General features: G+C 54.7%; 1 protein-coding gene across 1 annotated transcript; it reads left to right on the top strand.

Moving 5' to 3' along the window:
• The first annotated feature begins 1,656 nt into the window (after nucleotides 1–1,656).
• Nucleotides 1,657–19,672, top strand: PLEKHN1 (pleckstrin homology domain containing N1). Its single transcript, XM_064730597.1, has 15 exons — nucleotides 1,657–1,787; nucleotides 3,172–3,271; nucleotides 5,433–5,579; nucleotides 6,029–6,109; nucleotides 6,281–6,368; nucleotides 8,001–8,125; nucleotides 8,656–8,790; nucleotides 9,154–9,234; nucleotides 11,676–11,745; nucleotides 12,316–12,473; nucleotides 13,179–13,373; nucleotides 14,114–14,365; nucleotides 15,761–15,949; nucleotides 16,158–16,206; nucleotides 18,127–19,672. Exons 1-15 carry the CDS (start codon nucleotides 1,708–1,710, stop codon nucleotides 18,285–18,287), a joined length of 1,911 nt encoding a protein of 636 aa, XP_064586667.1. The 5' UTR covers nucleotides 1,657–1,707; the 3' UTR covers nucleotides 18,288–19,672.
• Nucleotides 19,673–20,941: the final 1,269 nt, after the last annotated feature.

The following is a 20,941-nucleotide window of genomic DNA, read 5'->3' as shown; positions in this document are numbered from 1 at the left end:
TTTCAAACATGCCATCAGTTCAATTTGTTTTGACAAGATGTGATTTCCACAGCCCCGCGTTGATTTGTATTAATTATATTCTCCTCCTGTAATTCTCAAAGTTAATCCAACTCCCTCACAGCTGTTACATCATTTTCCCAGGAATTTCTGGCAACCGGCAACCCCATAATTACCGGGGTGGTTTTTTACCCATGGAAACACTGATATCCCTGCTAAATTATGCAATTTCTTTGCAAATTCCGTGGTCCTGCAAGACTGAATTGCAACAGTGACTCAAGCCCTTTGTGTTCAGCTCTTTCAAACTTTCTAATGTGAATTCTCTGACTATTTTGATCCAGAGCATTCATTTTGTGTTTATTTCTCAGCAGCCACCTGAAAATAAAAAGGGTTTCTCGTTTCCTATGGCTGTAATTCCTGGGGGGTTTTTCCAGCACAGAAATATTGAGTCTGCATTTACCTTTTGTCATTAACTTCTCGTTTTTATTGTTTATATTTCCATGCAGCGAGGCACTGACAGCACAGTCAGAAACCTTCAGTTTAGTTCCTTTTAAAGCATTTATTCTATAAATATTCTTTTTTTTCTGCTCATGCACATCACCTTTTGCTCTTTGCTCCCTTGATCCATTTCCCACCACTCCTAGATTTTGGTTTCTGTCCCATTTGATTTTTTTTTCCCGTTTATTTTTATATCTTTAACCCAGCTGGGAAGGGGGAACCCTTTGGAACCCTTCAACTCCGGGGATTTTTGTTAATGCTTAAACAGCAACCACCAACTTTATCTCACTGCACCCTTATCACCGCCGGTGCGGCGGCCAAATTCCATTTGGGAAAACTCGGGAAAACGCTCTGGGATGGGATTGTTGGCTGGATTCCTTGGGGAAAAAACTCCAGGATGGGGTTTCTGGGCCGAGTTCCTTTTGGGAGAACCGTCCAGGATGGGATTATAGACCGAATTCCTTTTGGGAAGATGCTCCAGGATGGGTTTCTGAGCTGAATTCCTTTTGGTGCTCCAGGATGGATTTATGGGCAGAATTCCTTTTGGAAAGGTCCGGATGGATTTTCGGCGAATTCTTTGGGAAAGTTCCGGGAGGTTTTGGCAGAATTCCTTTTGCGAGAACGCTCCGGGATGGATTTCTGGGCAGAATTCCATTTGGGAGAACGCTCCGGGATGGATTTATCAGCCGAATTGCTTTTGGGAGAACGCTCGGGGATGGATTTCTGGGCAGAATTCCTTTCGGGAGAAGCTCCGGCTGGGATTTCCGCCGAATTTCTCGGCGCTCCGGTGGGTTTGCTGGGGACCCTCCGGCATGGATCCCGCGAGCTGCAGGTCCGGGTCTGGCCAATCCTTTCGAGAGGGTCGGGCGGGGTATCCGTGCGACCTCGGCGCTCCGGGTGGTGCGCGGCACCACGTTCGTGGGCTCGGGGATCCCAGGCGAGGGCGTCCGGCCGCCCTCCAGCCCCGGGCCGGAGCGGGCGGACGATGCCAGGCGTCCCGCGCCCACCACCGGGCACCGGCGGGCGCGGAGCGATCCCGCCCCAGCGATCCCGCACCACCGATCCCGCCCCAGCGATCCCGCACCACCGATCCCGCACCACCGATCCCGCACCACCGATCCCGCAACAACGATCCCGCAGCGCTCCCCGATCCCGCACCGCTCCCACACTGATCTCACACCGATCCCGCACCGATCCCGCACCGCTCCCGACATGGGGAACATCGCCTGTGTCCCGCAGGCTCCCGGCGGCTTCAGGAGCTCCTTCCGAAGGAAGCCCTCGCTGAAAAAGGAGTGAGTAACCCCAACCGGCTCTGGGCTGTGGGATCTCCTGCGGGATCTCCCCGGCGGGGGTTTCCTATTCCCGGTGGGTTTGGGGGTGCCGGGCACTGCCAGAGCCGGGATCGGCTCGCCCCGAGAGCCCGGGATGGAATTCACGGGGGAAGCGCCGCTGGGTCCATTTCTGTTTGGGTAATTGAGCTTCCCCCGCGGGACAGGCTGCAGAACACCCGATATTCCCTTGTTTGCACTTGGGAGAGCTCTTATTCACACTCGTGAGAAAACAACATTCCCGCTCCTCGGGCTTTGGGGAGAAAGCCCCAAATCCCAGCACCCCGCTGTAGGACTTGTGTTTGTGAACCCAAAGGGGAGCAGCAGAAAATGTCTGTGAAACCCTTTGGGGATTTGGGTGGCCACACTCAGGGACGTGGCTGTCCCAAAATAGGGACAGGCAGGGAATGCTCTGCAGCTTCCCAGCTTCCCGCTGCTCCCACCAGCATGGCCAGAGCTGGAAAGGAACCCTGCAGGGAACCAGGGGATTCCTCATGAACCTCTCTGGGTTGGGTTCACGGTCAGGGCTGTGCCAAAATACCCCAAACTCTGCCAGGCGAGGGGGTTTCTGATTGAAAGGAGACCCTGAACTGTCCCCTGTGCTGCCAGAAATCAGGGACAAACCTGTAGGGGCCTGAGGAGCTCCTGTGGGGTAAAAGAGAGGGGATTTCTTGGGGAATTTGAGGTAAAAGAGAGAGGATTTCTCGGGGAATTTGGGGTAAAAATGAGGGGATCTCTTGGGATGTTTGGGCTCAGGGGTCTCACTCCAGGGCCCTGTGTGAAGCTCCCAAGCCCCAGAGCCCCTCCTGTCCCCCTGCCTCCCATCTTCCCACGCTCCTGGGGATTGTCCTGGGTCTCTGCTGCAATCTGAGGAAATCCCAGCACTCCCAGCAGCACCAGTGGCTGCCTGGGACTGGTGAGCACGCAGGGAGAAGCTGGGAGTGGGAGTGGGAGGCAGGGGGAACCCACAGGGCAGAAATGAGCCCTGCCTGTGAATATCTGCCCTGAGGATCCATCCCCACCCAGGGGCTCTGCAGGAGCTGGGTTTTTATGTTCTTTGGGTCTTTTCTGCCATGGAACATCCCGGCCCTGTGAGGATTTGGGGGCACAGGTGAGCCAAGCTGGCTGAGCAAAGAGCTGTAGAAAAGCAGAAAAACCTCAACAAATGGAGCAAAGTCCCTTTTCAGTTCTCCCAGGCTTTGTCATCCCTGGGATGACTCGAAAGCCCGTGACACATTGCATGCCTGGTGTCCTGGCTTCCTTGTTTCAGGGCAGGATTCACCATGCCCCAGCCTGGACCTGTGTTTCCATGTGTGTTTAAGGTTTTTTTCCCCTTTTTCCTCTGTAGACAAAATGGCAAGAAAAAGCTGCCCAGCTTCTTTGGGCTCGATGGAGGCCAGGAGCGAGACACGAGCACGGACAAAATCCTGCAGTACATCCCAGCCAAGGCAAGAATGTCCAGCACCTCCAACCCCTCCCTGCTGCTCCAGGGCTTCATCCCCACCCTCCCCAAGCACAGAATTCAGGAAGGACGCTGGGTTTGGGTCTGGGGGCTGCAGCAGCAGCTTGGCCCCATGGAGACCCCTGGGAAGGGATGAGCACCTGCGTGCAGGTGTGGAGGGGACCTGGCCCAGCCAGGGGTGCTGCAGGGATGTGGGGGCATCTCCCCCACACCTTTCCTGTGGGATCTTTTGTTCCTGGGTTGCCTGGGAGGGAAAGGAGAAGGTTGGGAGGGAAGGGAGAAGCCTGGGAGGGAAGGGAGAAGCTGAGCGAGCTTTGGCAGGTGGGATGATTCATTCCCACGGAGCAGACGCGGATTAGCAGGAGCCTGGGAAGGGAATCAGGAAGGGCAGGGCTGCCCGGGGCACGGCCCAGCCTTGTGGCCTCATGGCCCCGTTCCCAGCCCTGCTGGGGAGAGCACAGGGGGAGCCAGCAGCCCCCGAGGGCTCGGTGGGTCCTGCTGGGTGGGCCGGGGGTGTGGGAGGAGTTTTGGGAGCGTTTGGGATGTGCTGGGTGCTCGTATGGGGAAGGGGAAACTGAGGCACGGCTGCAGTGCCAGGCAGAGGCTCCCTGTGGGAATCAGCTGGATCCAGAGGGACCAGGCAGCAAAATCCATCCTGGATTCTGCCCGGGGAGGCAGGATGAGCTGTCAGAGGCAGTGGATGCTGGGGAAGGGATCCTGGCAGAGTCACTGGGAGATGCCCATCTGGGAGCCCAGGGATGGAAGGGAGGAGGGTGGAGCAGGGTTCAGCCTTTACCCTCACCTGGGGCACAGGGGATGCCAACCCTGGGCTCAGCCACGAGCTCCCCGTGTGCCCTGGAGGGTGCCTGGGCTCTGCCCCTCTCCCTGCTGCATTTCTGGCAGCTGCAGGGCCGGCTCGGGGCACCCTCAGCAGAGATGGCATCGCCGCTGCTGCCCACCTGGGACGGGCACGGGTGACATCCCTGCACCTCCTGGCACCCCCAGCAGCCCCTGCCCTGGCTCCCAGAGCTCCCAGTGCCCCAGGGGCTGCTCCTTTTGGTGTTTTGAGCCGCTCGTTTGGTGTTTTTCCCATGGAACAGCAGCCCCGGGGCTCCTGCTGCCGGCTGAGCTCTTCCTGTGCTGCTGATTCACGGGGGCCGGAGCAGTTAATGAGTAACTGGTTCTACCTGTAGGATGGGGTGGAACATGTCAGGGCACCGGCGGCTGGGGAGGATCGGGGAGCGCAGGATCGCTGGGATAACGGGAATGGCCGCGATGGGGCCGGGGAGGGCCCCTTTGGCTGAGGCATCCCCATGGTTTTGGGGCAGATTTCAGGGCTGTGGCCCCGTTATTCCACAGCTCCCGTGCTCAGCCATTGCCCCCATCCCTCAGGTTACCCCTGCCAGGCCTGCTGGGTGATGGAAATGTCCCATTTGCTCCTTGCCACACCAGGGGCTGTGCAGGCCCTGCCTCTCCCTCCTCTGGAAGCTCTTTCCCACTGTGCTGCTGCATTCCCAGCTCCCACACTGCTTTTCCCCCTCGATGCCTTGTTCATTCCTGGGAAATTTGGCTGCCCCGTCCCCAGCAGCAGCAGCAGCAGCTGTGGCTTGTGCTGCTCCTTATCTCCATGCCCATGATTTTATCACTTCACCCTCTCCCCACTCCCAGGTGCTGCTGGTGCCCTTATCCTGTGTTTTGTTATTGCTGCACCCGTGACCAGCTGCCCTTTGCTCTGCATTTGTGACACAAATTCCATTTTTCTTTGCCCTGCATTTGTGACACAAACACCATTTTTCCTACGCTGAGCTGCCCCACTGAGGCATTCACTGTGTTCCCTAAATTCTGTTCCAAAGCTGGGAAGCTGGAGGCAGGATTTCAGCAGGAAAGGGTTAACTCCTGTCCTAAATGCAGCAACCCCAATTCAGCCAGGCCCTGGGAGTGAAATGTGCCTGTGCCCCCCTCTTCTGCAGCCCAGGAGCCCCAGCTTTAGGTCAGGATCTCCTCACAGGCCCCCAGCACGTTGGCAAGGAGACCCAACAACAAACAGCCCATCCTGGGCCCCTGTGCCAGGAATCCTGCTGGGAAGATGTTCTGGGAATGCCCCTTCCAGCAGCCCTGACCTGCTTTTCCCTGCGTCCTCGGCACAGATCCTCCAGAAGCAGGAGAACCAGAAGGAGAACCTGGACCAGAGGCTCCCCAGCCTGTTCAAGAGGGGCCGGAGGAAAGTGGTTGTCAGGGATTTGGGCAAAATGATTTATTACTCCAAGGTCAAGCTGAAGTTCCAGCACTGCCAGGTGAGGCTGAGGCGCCTCTTTGTGGGGCTTGCTGTGCCCGGGGATGGGGGAGAAACTGGGAAGGGAGGGGAAATTGTGGGAAATGGGAGCGTGGAGAATTCCCTGCTGATGGAAGTGTCCCACCTGCTCCCATCCCTGTGGGCACCTGGGGCACTTCTGTCAGCACAGGGGGGACCCTTGGAGAAGATTTTGCATGCCTGGGATGCAGAGGGAGGCTGGGAGGTGTCCTGAGATACCCCAAAGGTGTCCTGAGATAACCCAAATGTGTCCTGAATAACCCCAAACATGTCCTGAGACAGCCCCAAAAGTGTCCTGAGATACCCCAAAGGTGTCCTGAATAACCCCAGAGGTGTCCTGAGATATCCTAAAGGTGTCCTGAGATAACTCCAGAGGTTTCCTGAGATAACTCCAGAGGTTTCCTGAGCTAACCCAAGGTGTCCCTGCTGCAGGAGGTCCACAGCTGTTTTCTGGAGCTGTTCCAGTCCCACCTGTACTTCCAGTCCTCGGGTCCCAACGGCCTCACCTACCAGGTAGGGCTCACCTGGGCCAGCCGGGCTCTGTGGCCACGCTGGGGGAGCCGGGCACACAAACCTCTTCTGCTGAGGTTTGGAATGGAAAGAGAAGAACCCTGTGGGATATTCGGGTGTTCCTCAGCGTGCTGCAGGATGGAGCCCCAGGTAACCCCTGCTCTCCTTCCCCAGGAGCTGCTGCCACTAAAGGAGCTGCAGGTGCAGGAGCTGGGGGCTGAGCAGAGCCCGGGGCAGCAGGACCACGCTCTGCTCATCTCAGGTGGGTCTGGGGGCAGCAGGACCATGCTCTGCGCATCTCAGGTGGGTCTGTGGGTCTGGGGGCAGCAGGACCATGCTCTGCTCATCTCAGGTGGGTCTGGGGGCAGCAGGACCATGCTCTGCTCATCTCAGGTGGGTCTGGGGGGCTACTGGGCTCAGGGAACCCAAAGAGGGGGACAGGGCTGGGTCTGGGCACCCACTGCAGCAGTGCCAGGCATGTCCTGCTGTTCTTTTCCCCATTTTCTCTCCTCTTGGGCCCTTTTTTAGATGTGGCAATGGGCGATGCCCTGGGGGTGTGCCCAGGGCTGAGAGTCATGCCTGGCAGAGGGATCCCTGCTGGCTTTAATTTGTATTTATAAATGGTGTGAGGAGCTGGGTGCCCAGGGAATGCCCCAAGAGCAGCATCAGCAGGGAAACCAAGGGAGGAGAAAACAGGGAAACCAAGGGAGAAGGAAACAGGGAAACCAAGGGAGGAGGAAACAGGAGAGCCCCAGAGCTCCAGAGCCACGTGGATGGGCAGCAAAGGCTCCACACCAAATTGCTGTCATGGGTTTGGAGTCACTCAGTGCCCCCATTCCCAGCTCAGCTTTGTTCACCCTGCACTTCCTGCAAGGCAGACACACTTCAAAGGCTCAGTGAAGCCTTGTTTGTAAATAATGCAGGAACAGGGGCACTAAAGATACCAGAGAAGGGCAAAGTCCCCCCCGTTTATCCGGGCTTATCTGGGCACCTCCAGGTCCCACAGAGGCAGGTCCTTGTGAGCCTGCAGCAGGCAGGGCTGGATACGGGCTCGGAGGTAAATTATTAATCACAACATCCACCCTGCATCCTGCCAGGGTGGTTATTGCCCCGAGCAGCAGCACAGGTGTGGGAGCTGTGCTCGTGCCCTGGGACCAGTGGGAGCTGCAAACTCTGAAATCAGCAACTGCAGGGCTGTCCCTGCCTCCCAGGGGATGTCTGGAGTCATCCTCAGCTGGGCTGGCACGGGTTGGGTTCAGGAGGCAATGAATAAACCAGCAGTGCCAGAAAGGTGCTGGTGTTCCACATCTGGAGAGCCAGGGTGACACTGGGAGATGACAGAGGGGAGCAGCACCTGGGACAGTCCCTGCCCACACAGAGCCTTCCCAAAGGCTGCTGGGGATGGAGGGGGTGGAGGGGGTGGCAGCAGAGCTCTGGTGTCCCCACAGCCCTTGGATGATGTTTGGATGGATGGATGGATGGATGGATGGATGGATGAATGAAGGATGGATGGATGGATGGATGGATGGATGGATGGATCATGGATCCATGGATATGGATGGATGGATGGAGGATGGATGGATCCATGGATGGATGGATGGATGAATGAAGGATGAATGGATCCATGGATGGATGGATGGATGGATGGAGCCATGGATGGATGGATGGATGGATGGAGCCATGGATGGATGGATGGATGGATGGATGGATGGAGTGACTGGTGCAGGCTCCATCTCCCAGTGTGCCAGCTGTGCCGTGGGGCCTGGAGGGGGTGGCAGCAGAGCTCTGGTGTCCCCACACCCCAAGGAGGGCTGGGCACTGTGCCAGCTGCTCCCGATGGTGCTGCCATCCCTGCCCAGCTCTGCTCTGCTCACCCTGGCTCTCCCGCCCCCAGGGCCCCTGCTGAACCCCCTGGTGGTGTTCTGCCAGTCCAAGGCCGAGCTGAAGCAGTGGCTGTACCACCTGGAGAAGCAGATCCAGCTCTGTGGAGGGAGCCTGGCCCTGCCCCTGCTGTCCCAGGTGGGTGTCCCATGTCCCTCTGCTGGCTCCAGCTGGGACACTGGGGGAGATTCCCTTTGGGGGGCTTTCCTGGGGAAAACAGGGTACAAAAGGAGCTTGCAGGAGGGGTCTGAGAGGCACAGTGCTGGGGGGAAGAGCTGCCACCCACGGGTGCCACCAGCAGCACAACCTCCATGGGGTCACAGCTTGGGACAGCCTCAGGGAAGCTCTCGTGCTTTTGGTGCTTGTGCAACCACCCAGAGCTTGCAAAACACCTGCAGGAGGAGGCTGAAGCTTAGAAAATAGAGAGGAATTGTCCCTCCCATCTCTGAGGGTGCTTTAATTCCCTCCCCACTTGTCAAACACAAATGTCCCCTTGGAAAGGCATTCCCAGGGATGCTGGCTGTGGAGGGTGCCAATCCGCTCCCAGCTGGAAAACTGCCTCCTGCCCAGATTTACCTGCCCTCTCCTGCTCCTGCCACACCAAAAAGGCGTCCCCAGGTGGGGCAGGGCTGGCTGAGGGCAGGGCTGCTCAGTGTGTCTGTCCCCAGGGCCCCGGGGACAAGGAGGAGCTGCGCTGGTCCGTGCAGAACCTGCCCGTGCAGGACTGGAGGGGAACCCAGCGGGAATCCCTGGGAGAAATCCTCTGCCTGTCCAAGGTGAAGCTGCAGCACCTGCCCTTCCAGGTAGGACACGGCTCTGGGGATGGAGGAATCCATGGATGGATGGATGGATGGATGAAGGGAGGGATGGATGGATGGATGGATGGATGGATGGATGGATCCATGGAGGGAGCTATGGATGGAGGGATCCATGGATGGAGTCACTGGTGCAGGCTCCATCTCCCAGCAAAGGAAGCAGCCTGGCCCTTCCCAAATCCATTTCCCATGCAGGGAAGCAGCCTGGCTCTTCCCAAATCCATTTCCCAGCTCAGCTCAGCTGTTCCCGGAGCCTTGCCCAGGCTGCAGTCAGGATAACAGAGCCCAGGGCTCTCAGCCCTGAGCCTGGCTGTTCCAGGGCTCCAGCCCTGTCCCTTTGTGCCTCCCCAGGAGCAGCACGAGCGGCTGCTGGTGCTGTACCCGTCCACGCTGGTGATCGTGTCCGAGGAGCCCGGCGGCCTGTGCTTCAAGGTGAGCTCCCCTCGGAGCACCCTGCTGCTCCCCACTGCCCTCCCGAGCTCCTGGCACCCCTCCCGAGCCAGCTGGGATGGGGCAGGATCCCTTCCCATGGGAAACACCCTGCTCTGCTCCAGCAGCCCGGGGGAAGGGGCTGCCTGCCAAGGCAGGAGGAGGAGGAGGAGGAGGAGGAGGGAGGCTGGGCTGGCAGGGAGCTGCTGCAGACAGCAGCTGGCACAGGGGGCTTTTCCCCCCATCTCTGTGCCACTTTGGAGCTGGGAGCAGCCTGGCAGCACAGCTGGGGCTGTGGGGAAGGGCACAGGAGGGCAGGAAGGGCACAGGAGGGCAGGAAGGGCACAGGAGGGGAGGGAAGGGTTGGCTGCTGCTGGTGCAGTGCTGGCACCGTTCTCCCTCTGCAGGAGCAGAAGGGACAGCAGGGACAGGGAGCATCCCCAGGGATGCCAGAGCAGCCTCTGTGCTGTCCCTGCCCGTGGGAGCAGTGCTGGATCCTCAGCAGGGACAGGGAGCATCCCCAGGGATGCCAGAGCAGCCTCTGTGCTGTCCCTGCCCGTGGGAGCAGTGCTGGAGCCCCAGCACTGAGCAGTCAGAATGGCCCTGAACTCACCCAGTGCCATCCCCGGTGGCACTTGGGGACACGGCAGAGCGGGAGCAGGGCTGTGCTGGTTAATGGCTGGTGCTGCAGGGCCTCTCTGCCCTTCCCTTCCCTCCCCGTGATCCTGTGATCTCCAGCACCGTTTGATGGCTCACCCAGAGCTCTCTGCTCCTCCTGTGCTGGAACAAATGCGCCAGAAGGAGCAGTGGCCTGTCTGTGACCCCGGAGCTGCTGCTCTGCTGCATCCCTGAGTCACCGAGCCGGGCACAAACAGCCCTGCAGGGCTGCAGAGCTGTGAAATGCACCGTGAGCCCCCCTGGGGATGAGCAGCCCTGCAGGGCTGTGAAATGCACCATGAACCCCCCAGGGCCTGCCCCACATCCTGCAGAACGCTCCTGCTGTCATCCCTGGGAAGGGCCAGGGGCAGGCAGAGCTCTGCCCATCCCAGAGCAGCTCTGGATGGCGTTTTCCACATCCTGCAGAACATTTCTATTGTGATCCCTGGGGAGAGCATCCCTCGGGAGAGCAGGGCCAGGGGCAGGCAGAGCCCTGCCCATCCCAGAGCAGCTCTGGATGGCGTTTTCCACATCCTGCAGAACATTTCTATTGTGATCCCTGGTCAGGGCATCTCCTGAGAGCAGGGCCAGGGGCAGGCAGAGCTCTGCCCATCCCAGAGCGGCGCTGGATGGCATTTTCCACGTCCTGCAGAACATTTCTATTGTGATCCCTGGTCAGGGCATCTCCTGAGAGCAGGGCCAGGAGCAGGCAGAGCCCTGCCCATCCCAGAGCGGCTCTGGATGGCGTTTTCCAGCAGCTGGGACTCGCCCCAGGCACAGCCCGATTTTGGGAAAGTGCTGTTTGCATCTCCTGGGAACGGGGCACCCCGCAAAGGGGCCTGGGCTGGGCTCTCCCATGAGCTCACCTCTTTTGAAACCCTAAACCTGCCCCCGTTCCCTTCCCACGGTGCTGATTCACCAGCCTGGGACAGGAACCTGCTTTTCCAGAGGCGTGTCAGGGCAGGGGGCTGCTGCACTTCCCCTGCCTGCAGCTCTGCTCTGTAAATCCACAGCCACCGCAGGGCTCTGGGGCAGGGAAAGGGCTGAGATGGGGCTCACCCCAGTGCTCCGATGGGAAAAGGCCCTGGGAGAGGTGGGAACCAGCCAGGGGGAGATGCTGGGGTGATCTGTGGGATGTTGGTGAGATCCCTGACGTAGGAGTTTATCCAGAGGGTGGCTCAGCACCAGCAGGCAGCAGGAATATCACTGGGATGTGCAGGAATCTCACTGGGATGTGCAGAAGGGTTAGGGTTAGTTAATCCCATTGAGATGTGCAGGAGACAGCATGAATCCTGCTGGGATGTGCAGGAGGCAGCAGGAATCTCACTGGGATGTGCAGGAATCCCATTGGGATGTGCAGGATCTCATTGGAGGAGGAATATCTCTGCATGAGGATGTGCAGGACCATGGGTGCAGGAAATCTCCTGGATGTCGCAGAATCACTGGGATGTGCAGGGCAGGATCCACTGGGATGTTCAGGGTTAGGATTCAGATCCACTGGGATGTGCAGGAGGCAGAATCTGATTCCCACTGGGATGTGCAGGAATCTCACTGGGATGTGCAGGGGATGGCAGGAATCTCACTGGGATGTGCAGGAGGTTTAGGGTTAGGGTTAGTTAATCCCACTGGGATGTGCAGGAGGCAGGAATTTCGCTGGAATTTCCCCTGGGGGAGCAGTTTGGCTGCCCAGGTGCCCCAGAGCTGTGCCCCCTGGCACGGCCAGGAGCTCTGCTGGCTCCCTGACCCCAACCCTGATCCCAGCCCTGTCTCTGTCTCTGCCTCCACAGGGAGAGCTGCCCCTCAACGCCATCCAGGTGCTGTTTGAGGAGAACGACAAAAGCTCCTTCCTGATCGAAGGTGGGTGTCTGGCACGGGGAGGGGAGGGGGGACAGCAGCAATCCCACTGGGATGTGCAGGATGTGAGGAAAACTCACTGGGATGTGCAGGGATCCCACTGGGATGTGCAGGGATCCCACTGGGATGTGCAGGAATCTCACTGGGATGTGCAGGGACCACGGGATGGCAGGAACTCACTGGGATGTGCAGCCAGCAGGAACATCACTGGGATGTGTCCATGGGATGTGCAGGATCCCACATCAGACCCACTGGGATGCAGGGCAGCTAGCAGGGGGCTGTGCCCACCCTCCTGCGGGGCAGCCAGAGAAATTTGGGATGCTCTGTGTCCTGGCAGCAGGGCAGAGCATTCCCAGCACCTCCAGACCCTGTGGAATGCAGGGCAGGATGGGGCAGGGGGATTTTTGAGGGGGGAATCAGCAGTGGGGATGTTTTTTGGGGATTTTTGAATGGGGAATCAGCAGTGTGGATGTTTTTCGGGGATTTTTGAGGGTCCAGCCCAGGATCAGCAGTGTGGGGATGTTTTTCGGGGATTTTTGAGGGGGGAATCAGCAGTGTGGGGATGTTTTCCAGGCCGACTGATAAACTCCATCCGGGTGACCTGTGCCAGCTACCAGGACTACCAGGAGTGGCTCTACTGCCTGAACACCGCCCAGTTCCGAAACGCCGACTCCTCCCTCTCGGGCTCCGAGAGCTTCTCGGTGGGCTCAAGGCTGCCCCAGCCCAGCCAGGTACGGGATGCTGCAGTTTGGGGTGGGAACCCACCTGTGTGACAGCCCAGTGACACGGCAGGCTCTGCTCGCTGCTGCCAGCAAGCTGCTGATCCCTGAGGAATATTGAAATAATTAATTTTATCATTATTTTCATTTATTTGACTATTATTATTTTCATTTAGTTAATTTTAATTTTTTATTATTTATTTCTTTTTATTATTATTTTCATTTATTCCATTATTATTATTTTCTTTTTATTATTTTCATTTATTTTATTATTAGTTTCATTTATTTTATTTTTATTTATTTCATTATTATTTTCATTTTATTAATTTTAATTCTTTTTGTTATTATTTTATTTTTTGTTATTATTTTCGTTTCATTATTTTTAATTATTTTTATTCTTATTTTCATTTTTTTATTATTATTTTAATTTTATTTTTTCTATTGTTTTTATTATTTATTTTATATTATTATAAAATATTTATTTTCTATTATTTTCAATTATTTACATTTTGAATACAAGGCATTATACAGGCAAAAAATGACATTGAATTCCTTCAAAAGCAGAGGCTGGACACGGCCTGTGACTGGCACAAGGACAGGGATGGATTTTGGACTTGTTCATCCTTGTGGATCCCTTCCTAGTGGGGATATTCTGTTTTTCCTGCCTGGGCTGTGTCCCCAGGGCCATGTCCCCAGGTCTGTCCTTGTCCCCTGCAGTTCCCCAGCAGTGTGAGGGGATCCCTGAGCTCCGATGGCCAGAGCAGCTCCTGGGCGTCCGGGGGCAGAGTGACCGCGCTGACCACGCTGACCCAGAGCAGCGGCTCCCTGCCCGACGCCCCCTCCTTCCCGCTGAGCCCCGAGGGACGCCTGCTCCAGGAGCCCCTGTCCCCCGGCTACTCCCAGCCTCTGCACGTGAGTGAGCCCCAAACCCAGCATGGGGATCCCCTGAGCTCCAAAACCAGCATGGGGATCCCCTGAGCCCCAAAGCCAGTGTGGGGTGTCCCTGGGGATCCCCTGGGCTGGGGCTGCTCCAGGAGCCCCTGTCCCCCGGCTACTCCCAGCCTCTGCACGTGAGTGAGCCCCACACCCAGCATGGGGATCCCCTGAGCCCCAAACCCAGCCTGGGGATCCCCTGAGCCCCAAACCCAGCCCGGGGATCCCCTGAGCCCCAAACCAGCCCGGGGTGTCCCTGGGGATCCCCTGAGCCCCAAACCCAGCCCGGGGATCCCCTGAGCCCCAAAGCCAGTGTGGGGGTGCCTGTGGGGATCCCCTGGGCTGGGGCTGCTCCAGGAGCCCCTGTCCCCTGGGTACTCCCAGCCTCTGCACGTGAGTGAGCCCCAAACCCAGCCTGGGGATCCCCTGAGCCCCAAAGCCAGCCCGGGGATCCCCTGAGCCCCAAACCCAGCCTGGGGTGCCCCTGGGGATCCCCTGAGCCCCAAACCCAGCCCGGGGATCCCCTGAGCCCCAAACCCAGCCTGGGGATCCCCTGAGCCCCACACCCAGCCTGGGGTGCCCCTGGGGATCCCCTGAGCCCCAAACCCAGCCTGGGGTGCCCCTGGGGATCCCCTGAGCCCCAAACCCAGCCCGGTGCTGATGTCCCGGTGCACTCCCAGCCGAGCAGAGGCAGCTGCAGCCCCGTGCTGTCCTTGCAGAGCCTGGCCGTGCCCAGCTGGCCCAGCCCAGCGCTGCCCAGGCAGGGGCTGCGCAGGGGGAGCAGCGCCAGGACCCGCCGGGGCAGGGGCAGCGGGCACGGGGTGCCCAGCCAGCAGCAGGAGCACGAGAGGAGCCTCTGCGGCCTCATCCCCAAACAGCCCCGGGCAGAGATGCTGTCCCCCGTGTACCAGGAGCCCTACTGTGCACAGGGAGCCCAGCAGCACCCCCTGGCACCGCTGGACGTGGGCACGGTGAGGGATGGAGGGGTGGGATGGGATGGGTGAGGGTGGGGATGGATGGGGATGGGGTTGGAAATGGAGGTGAGAAGGGGCTGGATGTGGGATCAGGATGGGTGTAGGATGGGGCTGGGGCTGGGATGGAAATGGGTGTGGGATGGGCACGGATTGGGATGGATGTGGGATGGGGATGTGGGATGGGGGTGGATTTGGGATGGAAATGGAAGTGGGAAGGGGCTAGATGTGGCATCAGCATGGATGTGGGATGGGGATGGGGATGGAAATGGAGGTGGGAAGGGGCTGGATGTGGGATCAGGATGGGGATGGATGAGGGATGGGGGCTGGAGGCAGGATGGGGTGGAGGTAGGATCAGGATGGATGCAGGATGGGGCTGGGTGTGGGATTGGGATGGATCCTCCTGCCTGGGAAGAGCAAGGTTCACCTTTCCCTGCTGCTGCTGCTGCTGGCAGGGACGGGGCCTGGCAGGTGCTGCAGAGCAGGTGTGAAATCCCTGCCGTGGGAAAAGGGAGGTTGCAGTGCAGATGGAGCAATGCCTTCCCTGGCATGTGGGCACCAGCTCTGAGGCAGCCCGTGAGTGGGAGGGGATTGCCTCATGGGACACAGCCTCCTCTCCCCAGGGCTTTCCAGCATGTCTCCATCAGGTTTTCAGTGTGCTGCCACTTTCCCAACCCCTGGGTGACTGTTCCTGTAGGAATTCCCCTCCCTGGCCCAGCCAGGAGCCAGCCCTGTCCTCCCACAGGGATGAGCAGCTCTTGGGACTTTATTTGCAGGTTCATTCCCCACTCCAGCCCCTTCAGGGATGAGCTGTGGGTGCCCTGTCCCATTTCCATCCTGCCTTGGGGCTGATCAGCCCCCAGACAGAGGCAGGGACAGGGATGAGAGCCAGGCTCCCGAAACTGGGGATGAGTCAGAGCCAGAGCTCTGTGGCCACCCCAGAAACCCCAGCTGAGATAAGGGAGTGCCTGCAAAGGCCAATTGCTGCTCCTGAGCCTCTGATAGGGAAAGGCTTCCTGAGTCATCCCCACCCTGGGGGCACCCCCTTCCCTCCTGGACCCCCCTTCCCTCCTGGACCCCCCTTCCCTCCAGGTCCTTCCTGGCTCCCCCTGCCCTCCTGCACCCCCTGAGCTGCTTCCACCCTCCTGCCTTCCCCTCGGCCATGGAGGTGGGATGGGGATGGAGTGGGGTGAGCCCTGGCCCCTGTGTCCCACCTGGGCAGAACCAGCAACCCTTGCTTGGCCTGAGCGTGCTGCCAGCAGGGCAGGAACTGGGCTGGGCAGCCCCAGGTGGGCATTGGAGGCAGCCCCAGGTGGGCATTAGAGGCAGCCCCAGGTGGGCATTTCCCAGCTCTGCACAGCCAGGGCCCAACCCCTGTTTCTGGTTTCGTTGCAGCTCCTGCAGTGCCAGGGGCAGGCAGGAGCAGCCCAGGGCACAGTGCCCGGTGCCCAGCAGCTGTCCCTGGAGCAGTGGCACTGCCAGCCCCTGCCAGGGCCCTGCAGAGAGGTGCCCACCTACAGCACCCCGGGCACCTCACGGCGGCTGCAGCTGCGGGCACCTGCCCAGGGCTCCCACCTGGGGCAGGTGAGCTGGGAACTGCCCTGGGGGTGCTGGGGACACTCTGGGGGTGCTGGGGACACTTGGGGGTGATGGGGAACAAAGCTGGGGTCCCACCTTGCCTGGGGGGTCCCTGCAGGGCTCTGGGCCCTCTGCCCAGCAGGGATGAGGCCGATGCCCCGTCCCAGGCTGGCACAGCTGTGCCACCCTCACCAGGCTGTCCCTCTGTCCCCAGATGTGCTCCCTGCCACAGGAACAGCCGGGCCCTGAGCTGCATCCCCCAGGTGAGCTCCCCATCCTGCCCTGCCTCCCCCGGCACCCCCAGCACTGGCACCTTGGTTAATGAGGATTTTGGAATTTCTCTGTTAACAGACACTGACTTTTAGCAGAGAACAACACCTTTGACATGAGGCCAGAGAGAAAATTTTTAAATTAAATAACGAAACTAAGATATCAAGTATTATTATAAATTTATTTAATAATATAATTTTATTATATATAAATTATATAATTTCTATATTATACCTTTATATATAATTATATATTTATATACATGACATATATAAATATTATCTATCTAAAAGATAGAAATATTATTTTAATATATATAAAAGAATTATAAATATAAATATTCCTCCCCATTTCCCAGATGGCATCTGCCTCTGCCAGGACTCTGCATCCCACCACAATTATTGTAATTATATTTTTATTTGAATGTTTGTTTGTATATATATATGTAATTATATGTTATAGGTTATATATTGCATATATATATTTATAATAGTAGAAGTCATATATTTATATATTATTTATATATATATATATTTATATATATATAATTGTATATGTAATTATATATAAATACACAATTATAAATATAGAATCCTGTTCCCCTGCAGATGGCACCTATGTCCTGGCAGATGGCAGCTGCCCCTGCCAAGACTCCACATCCTACTGCAATAATTATAATTATATTATCTATTTTTTGAATGTGTATATAAATATAAATATAAATATAAATATAAATATAAATATAAATATATATGTTGTATCTTACATATAAATATATATATTCATAATAGTAGGAATCATGTATTTATTTATTTTTATATATAAATATATGATTCCTACTATTATAAATAAATATATATATTTATATATATAAAATATATAATATATAAAATATATATAATATTTATATATAAATATATAAATGAATATATGATTCCTACTATTTTATATATATATAAAAAATAAATAATATATATTTTATATTTATATATAAATATATAAATAGATATATGATACCTACTATTATAAATATATATCCTTACATGTGATATACAATAAATGATTATATATAGACACACAATTGTAACTCCACAACCCCGTCTCCCCGCAGACGGCCCCTATGACCTGGCAGACGCCGCCTGCTCCTGCCGGGACTCCACCTCCTACTGCAATAATTATATTATATATTTTTGAATGTATATATATATATATATATATATATATATATATATAATTATATGTTGTATCTTACATATAAATATATATTTATAATAGTAGGAATCATATATTTATTTATTTATATATATAAATATATGATTCCTACTATTATAAATATTTATTTATTTATATAAAAATATATAATATATATAAATATATATTTTATATTTACATATAAAATATATATATAAATATATGATTCCTACTATTATAAATATATATACTTATATGTAATATACAATAAATGATTATATATTACACAATTATATATTACACAATTGTAACTCCACAACCCCGTCTCCCGCAGACGGCCCCTATGACCTGGCAGACGCCGCCTGCTCCTGCCGGGACTCCACATCCTACTGCAATAATTATAATTATATTTATATATTTTTGACTGTGTATATATATATATAAAATTATATGTTGTATCTTACATATAAATATATATATTTATAATATAGGAATCATATATTTATTATATTTTATATATAAAAATGTATGAGTCCTACTATATAAATATATATATATTTATTATTATAAAATATATAATATATATAATATAATATTAATATATAAATATATAAATAAATATGTGATTCCTACTATTATAAAAATTATAATACTTATATGTAATATGCAATAAATAATTATATAGACACACAATTGTAACTCCACAACCCCGTCTCCCGCAGACGGCCCCTATGACCTGGCAGACGCCGCCTGCTCCTGCCGGGACTCCTCGTCGTTCCACGACTACGCGGAGCTGCAGAGCTTCCAGAGCGACCGCAGCTACGACAACCTGTGGGAGGCGGAGGAGGCGCAGCCGGGCGGCCCGCACGTGTTCCAGGTGTGAGGCTGCTGCAGGGGCAGCAGAGCCCCGAGCTCTGCCCCGCTCCTGCCACCGCAGGGCTCATTGTCTGCCCCACAGCCCAGCGTGGGGCCCGGCAGAGCAGTGCCGGGCTCTGTGGGGCTGCACGAGCAGCTGTGCCCAGGAGGGTGCTCCAAAAATCCAGCTGTGCCCAGCAGGGTGCTCCAAAAATCCAGCTGTGCCCAGCAGGGTGCTCAGAGAAACCAGCTGTGCCAGCTGTGCCCAGCAGGCTGCTCACAAAAACCAGCTGTGCCCAAGAAAACCGGCTGTGTCCAGGAGGATGCTCAAACAAACCAGCTGTGCCCAGCAGTCTGCTCCAAAAAACCAGCTGTGCCCAGCAGGCTGCTCACAAAAACCAGCTGTGCCCAGCGGGCTGCTCCAAAAAAACAACTGTGCCCAGCAGGCTGCTCACAAAAATCCAGCTGTGCCCAGCGGGCTGCTCAGAAAAACCAGCTGTGCCCAGCAGGCTGCTCCAAAAAACCAGCTGTGCCCAGAAGGATGCTCAAAAAAACCAGCTGTGCCCCCTGAAAATCGCAGAGCACAAAGGGCCAGGCTGCCTCGGGTGGAGGGGACTCGGTTTCCAGAGGGAGAACCCAAAAGGTGCCTGGGTTATTTGGATTCCTTCACACCAGGGATGCCCCGGCACAGCCAGAGCTTGCCCCGGCTCTGCAGGCTGCCAGGCTGCCCAGGGCATTGCCCATCCTGGCACCTCGCACCTCACCTTGTCCTCCTGCGAGGGCAGAGGCAGCAGACACGAGATGGAGGGGAAAAAACCCCAAAACCCCAAAATTCCAACGCGGTCTGAGCACAGCGGGGTTTGCTTTCCACCTCCCCACCTGGTGCCAGTGAAATGCCAGGTGGTCTGTGCTCCCTGAGGTCCTCCCTGCAGAGGAAACCCCAAATCCCCCCAAATTTGGGGGTCCCTCCTTTCCTCCCTGCCCTGGGCTCACCCCAAATGCTGTCCAGGCAAGGAGAGGAGAAAATCCCCCCCAGGAGAAACTGAAAGGCAGTGCCACATCTGGGGTGTCCCTGATGCCCCAGGACAGGACACCAACAAGGGACAGAGTCTCAGGGTTGTCATTTTCCAGCCCCTTTTGGGAGGTCAGCAGCGAACCCAAATGTTTTCACCCGAGGCTCTGAATTCTCAACCTTTGTTCCCTGCAGAGGCTGCAGCTCAAACACAGCAGCAAAACCTCTGCCTTGGTTCTTTCCACAACCATTTGTACTTCAATATCTCTGGTTGTTTTTGGGGGTTTTTTGGGAGGTTCCCGACAAAGTTTACATGTAAAGGCTGAGTGGGTTCTTGTATTTAAATGTAAATGTTGGTGGTTGAAGAGCTGTTGAATTTTCCAGCTGTGGCTGGTGCTCAGTTCTGTAAAACACCTTCAGGAGTGGGTGGGTTCAGCTCTTGGAGCTGTTGTTGTTGTTTTCTCTCTGTTTGCTCTGTTTTGGGGAGGATTTGTGTCTGATAAACCCCAAAAGATGGATTTATTCTGAACAAAATGTGCCAGGGGACATCCCAAATGTGCTGGGAGCGAACACTTTGAGGGTCACCATCACATTTTAACTGACTTGCAACAGCAAAACCTGCAATGATCAAAGGGGGAGATCCCCTCGTGCTGATAATAAAGTTCCCTGTGGATTTCTGAGACTGGACAATTGGGAGAATCCACCAAAATGTGCAAGGGTTGGAGCAATGGGAGCTTCTCTCCCTTGTGCCTCTGCTCCAAACCCCCAAAACCCCTCTGGAGGGCAGTGAAAATTCCCCAGGAATTCCCATTGGGAAGCTCTGCTCTGGTTTCAGCAGTGAGAGATGAAGGGAAAGTCAGAGGGAAGGAAAAATCCGAGTGAAAAAAAAATCTAAGGGGAAAAAATTCTGAATGACAAAAATCCGAGGGAAGGAAAATTCAGAGTGAAGGAAAATCAGAATGAAGGAAAAATCCGAGTGAAAAAAAATCCGAGAGAAAAAAAATCTGGGTGAAAAAAATCTGAATAAAAAAAATCTGAATAAAAAAAATCTGAATAAAAAAAATCCGAATGAAAAAAAATCTGAGTAAACAAAAATCTGTGTGAAAAAAAATCTGAATAAAAAAATCTGAGTGAAAAAAATCTGAGTGAAAAAAAAATCCGAGTGAAAAAAATCTGAATGAAAAAAATCAGAGGGAAGGAAGATTCAGAGTGAAGGAAAAACAGAGTTAAAGAAAAATCAGAGGGAAGAAAATTCCGAGTAAAGGCAAATCCAGAGTGAAGGAGCTGCTGCAGGCAGGGCCATTCCCAGGAGAAGGGGCAGAGGCATCCCCGGTGTCCGGGGGATGAAATGCAGGGCAGATGAAATACGGGGCAGATGAAATACGGGGCAGCACCTGCCTGACTTTTTCATGCGCCTGGCACTGCCGGGGTGTCAGCTGAGGGGGCTACGTGCAGGCAGGGATGGCACCAGGGCTGCAGGATGCACCAAGGTCGCTGGGGCTGGGCTGGCTGAGGTGGGAGCTCCTGGCTGCCCCCTCCATCCAGCTTTGGTCTGGGGGAAATCCTCGGGTATATTGAATTTGTGAGCTTTAATCTCCATATTTTGGATAGAGATCCCAGGCATGCCTGGCCTTGCTGTGAGAGCTGGAAAGGTCAGAGAATAAACCAAG

The sequence above is a fragment of the Zonotrichia leucophrys genome, chromosome 21 (assembly GCF_028769735.1).
Source record: "Zonotrichia leucophrys gambelii isolate GWCS_2022_RI chromosome 21, RI_Zleu_2.0, whole genome shotgun sequence".
NCBI lineage: Eukaryota > Metazoa > Chordata > Aves > Passeriformes > Passerellidae > Zonotrichia > Zonotrichia leucophrys.
This window is presented reverse-complemented; position numbering and strand designations above follow the sequence as displayed.

Coding starts and splice junctions, on each gene's coding strand:
- PLEKHN1 (XM_064730597.1), top strand. CDS start 1,708: ATGGGGAACATCGCCTGTGTCCCGCAGGCTCCCGGCGGCTTCAGGAGC. Junction 11,746..12,315: donor AAGCTCCTTCCTGATCGAAG/GTGGGTGTCTGG, acceptor GATGTTTTCCAG/GCCGACTGATAAACTCCATC. Junction 15,950..16,157: donor AGGGCTCCCACCTGGGGCAG/GTGAGCTGGGAA, acceptor CTCTGTCCCCAG/ATGTGCTCCCTGCCACAGGA.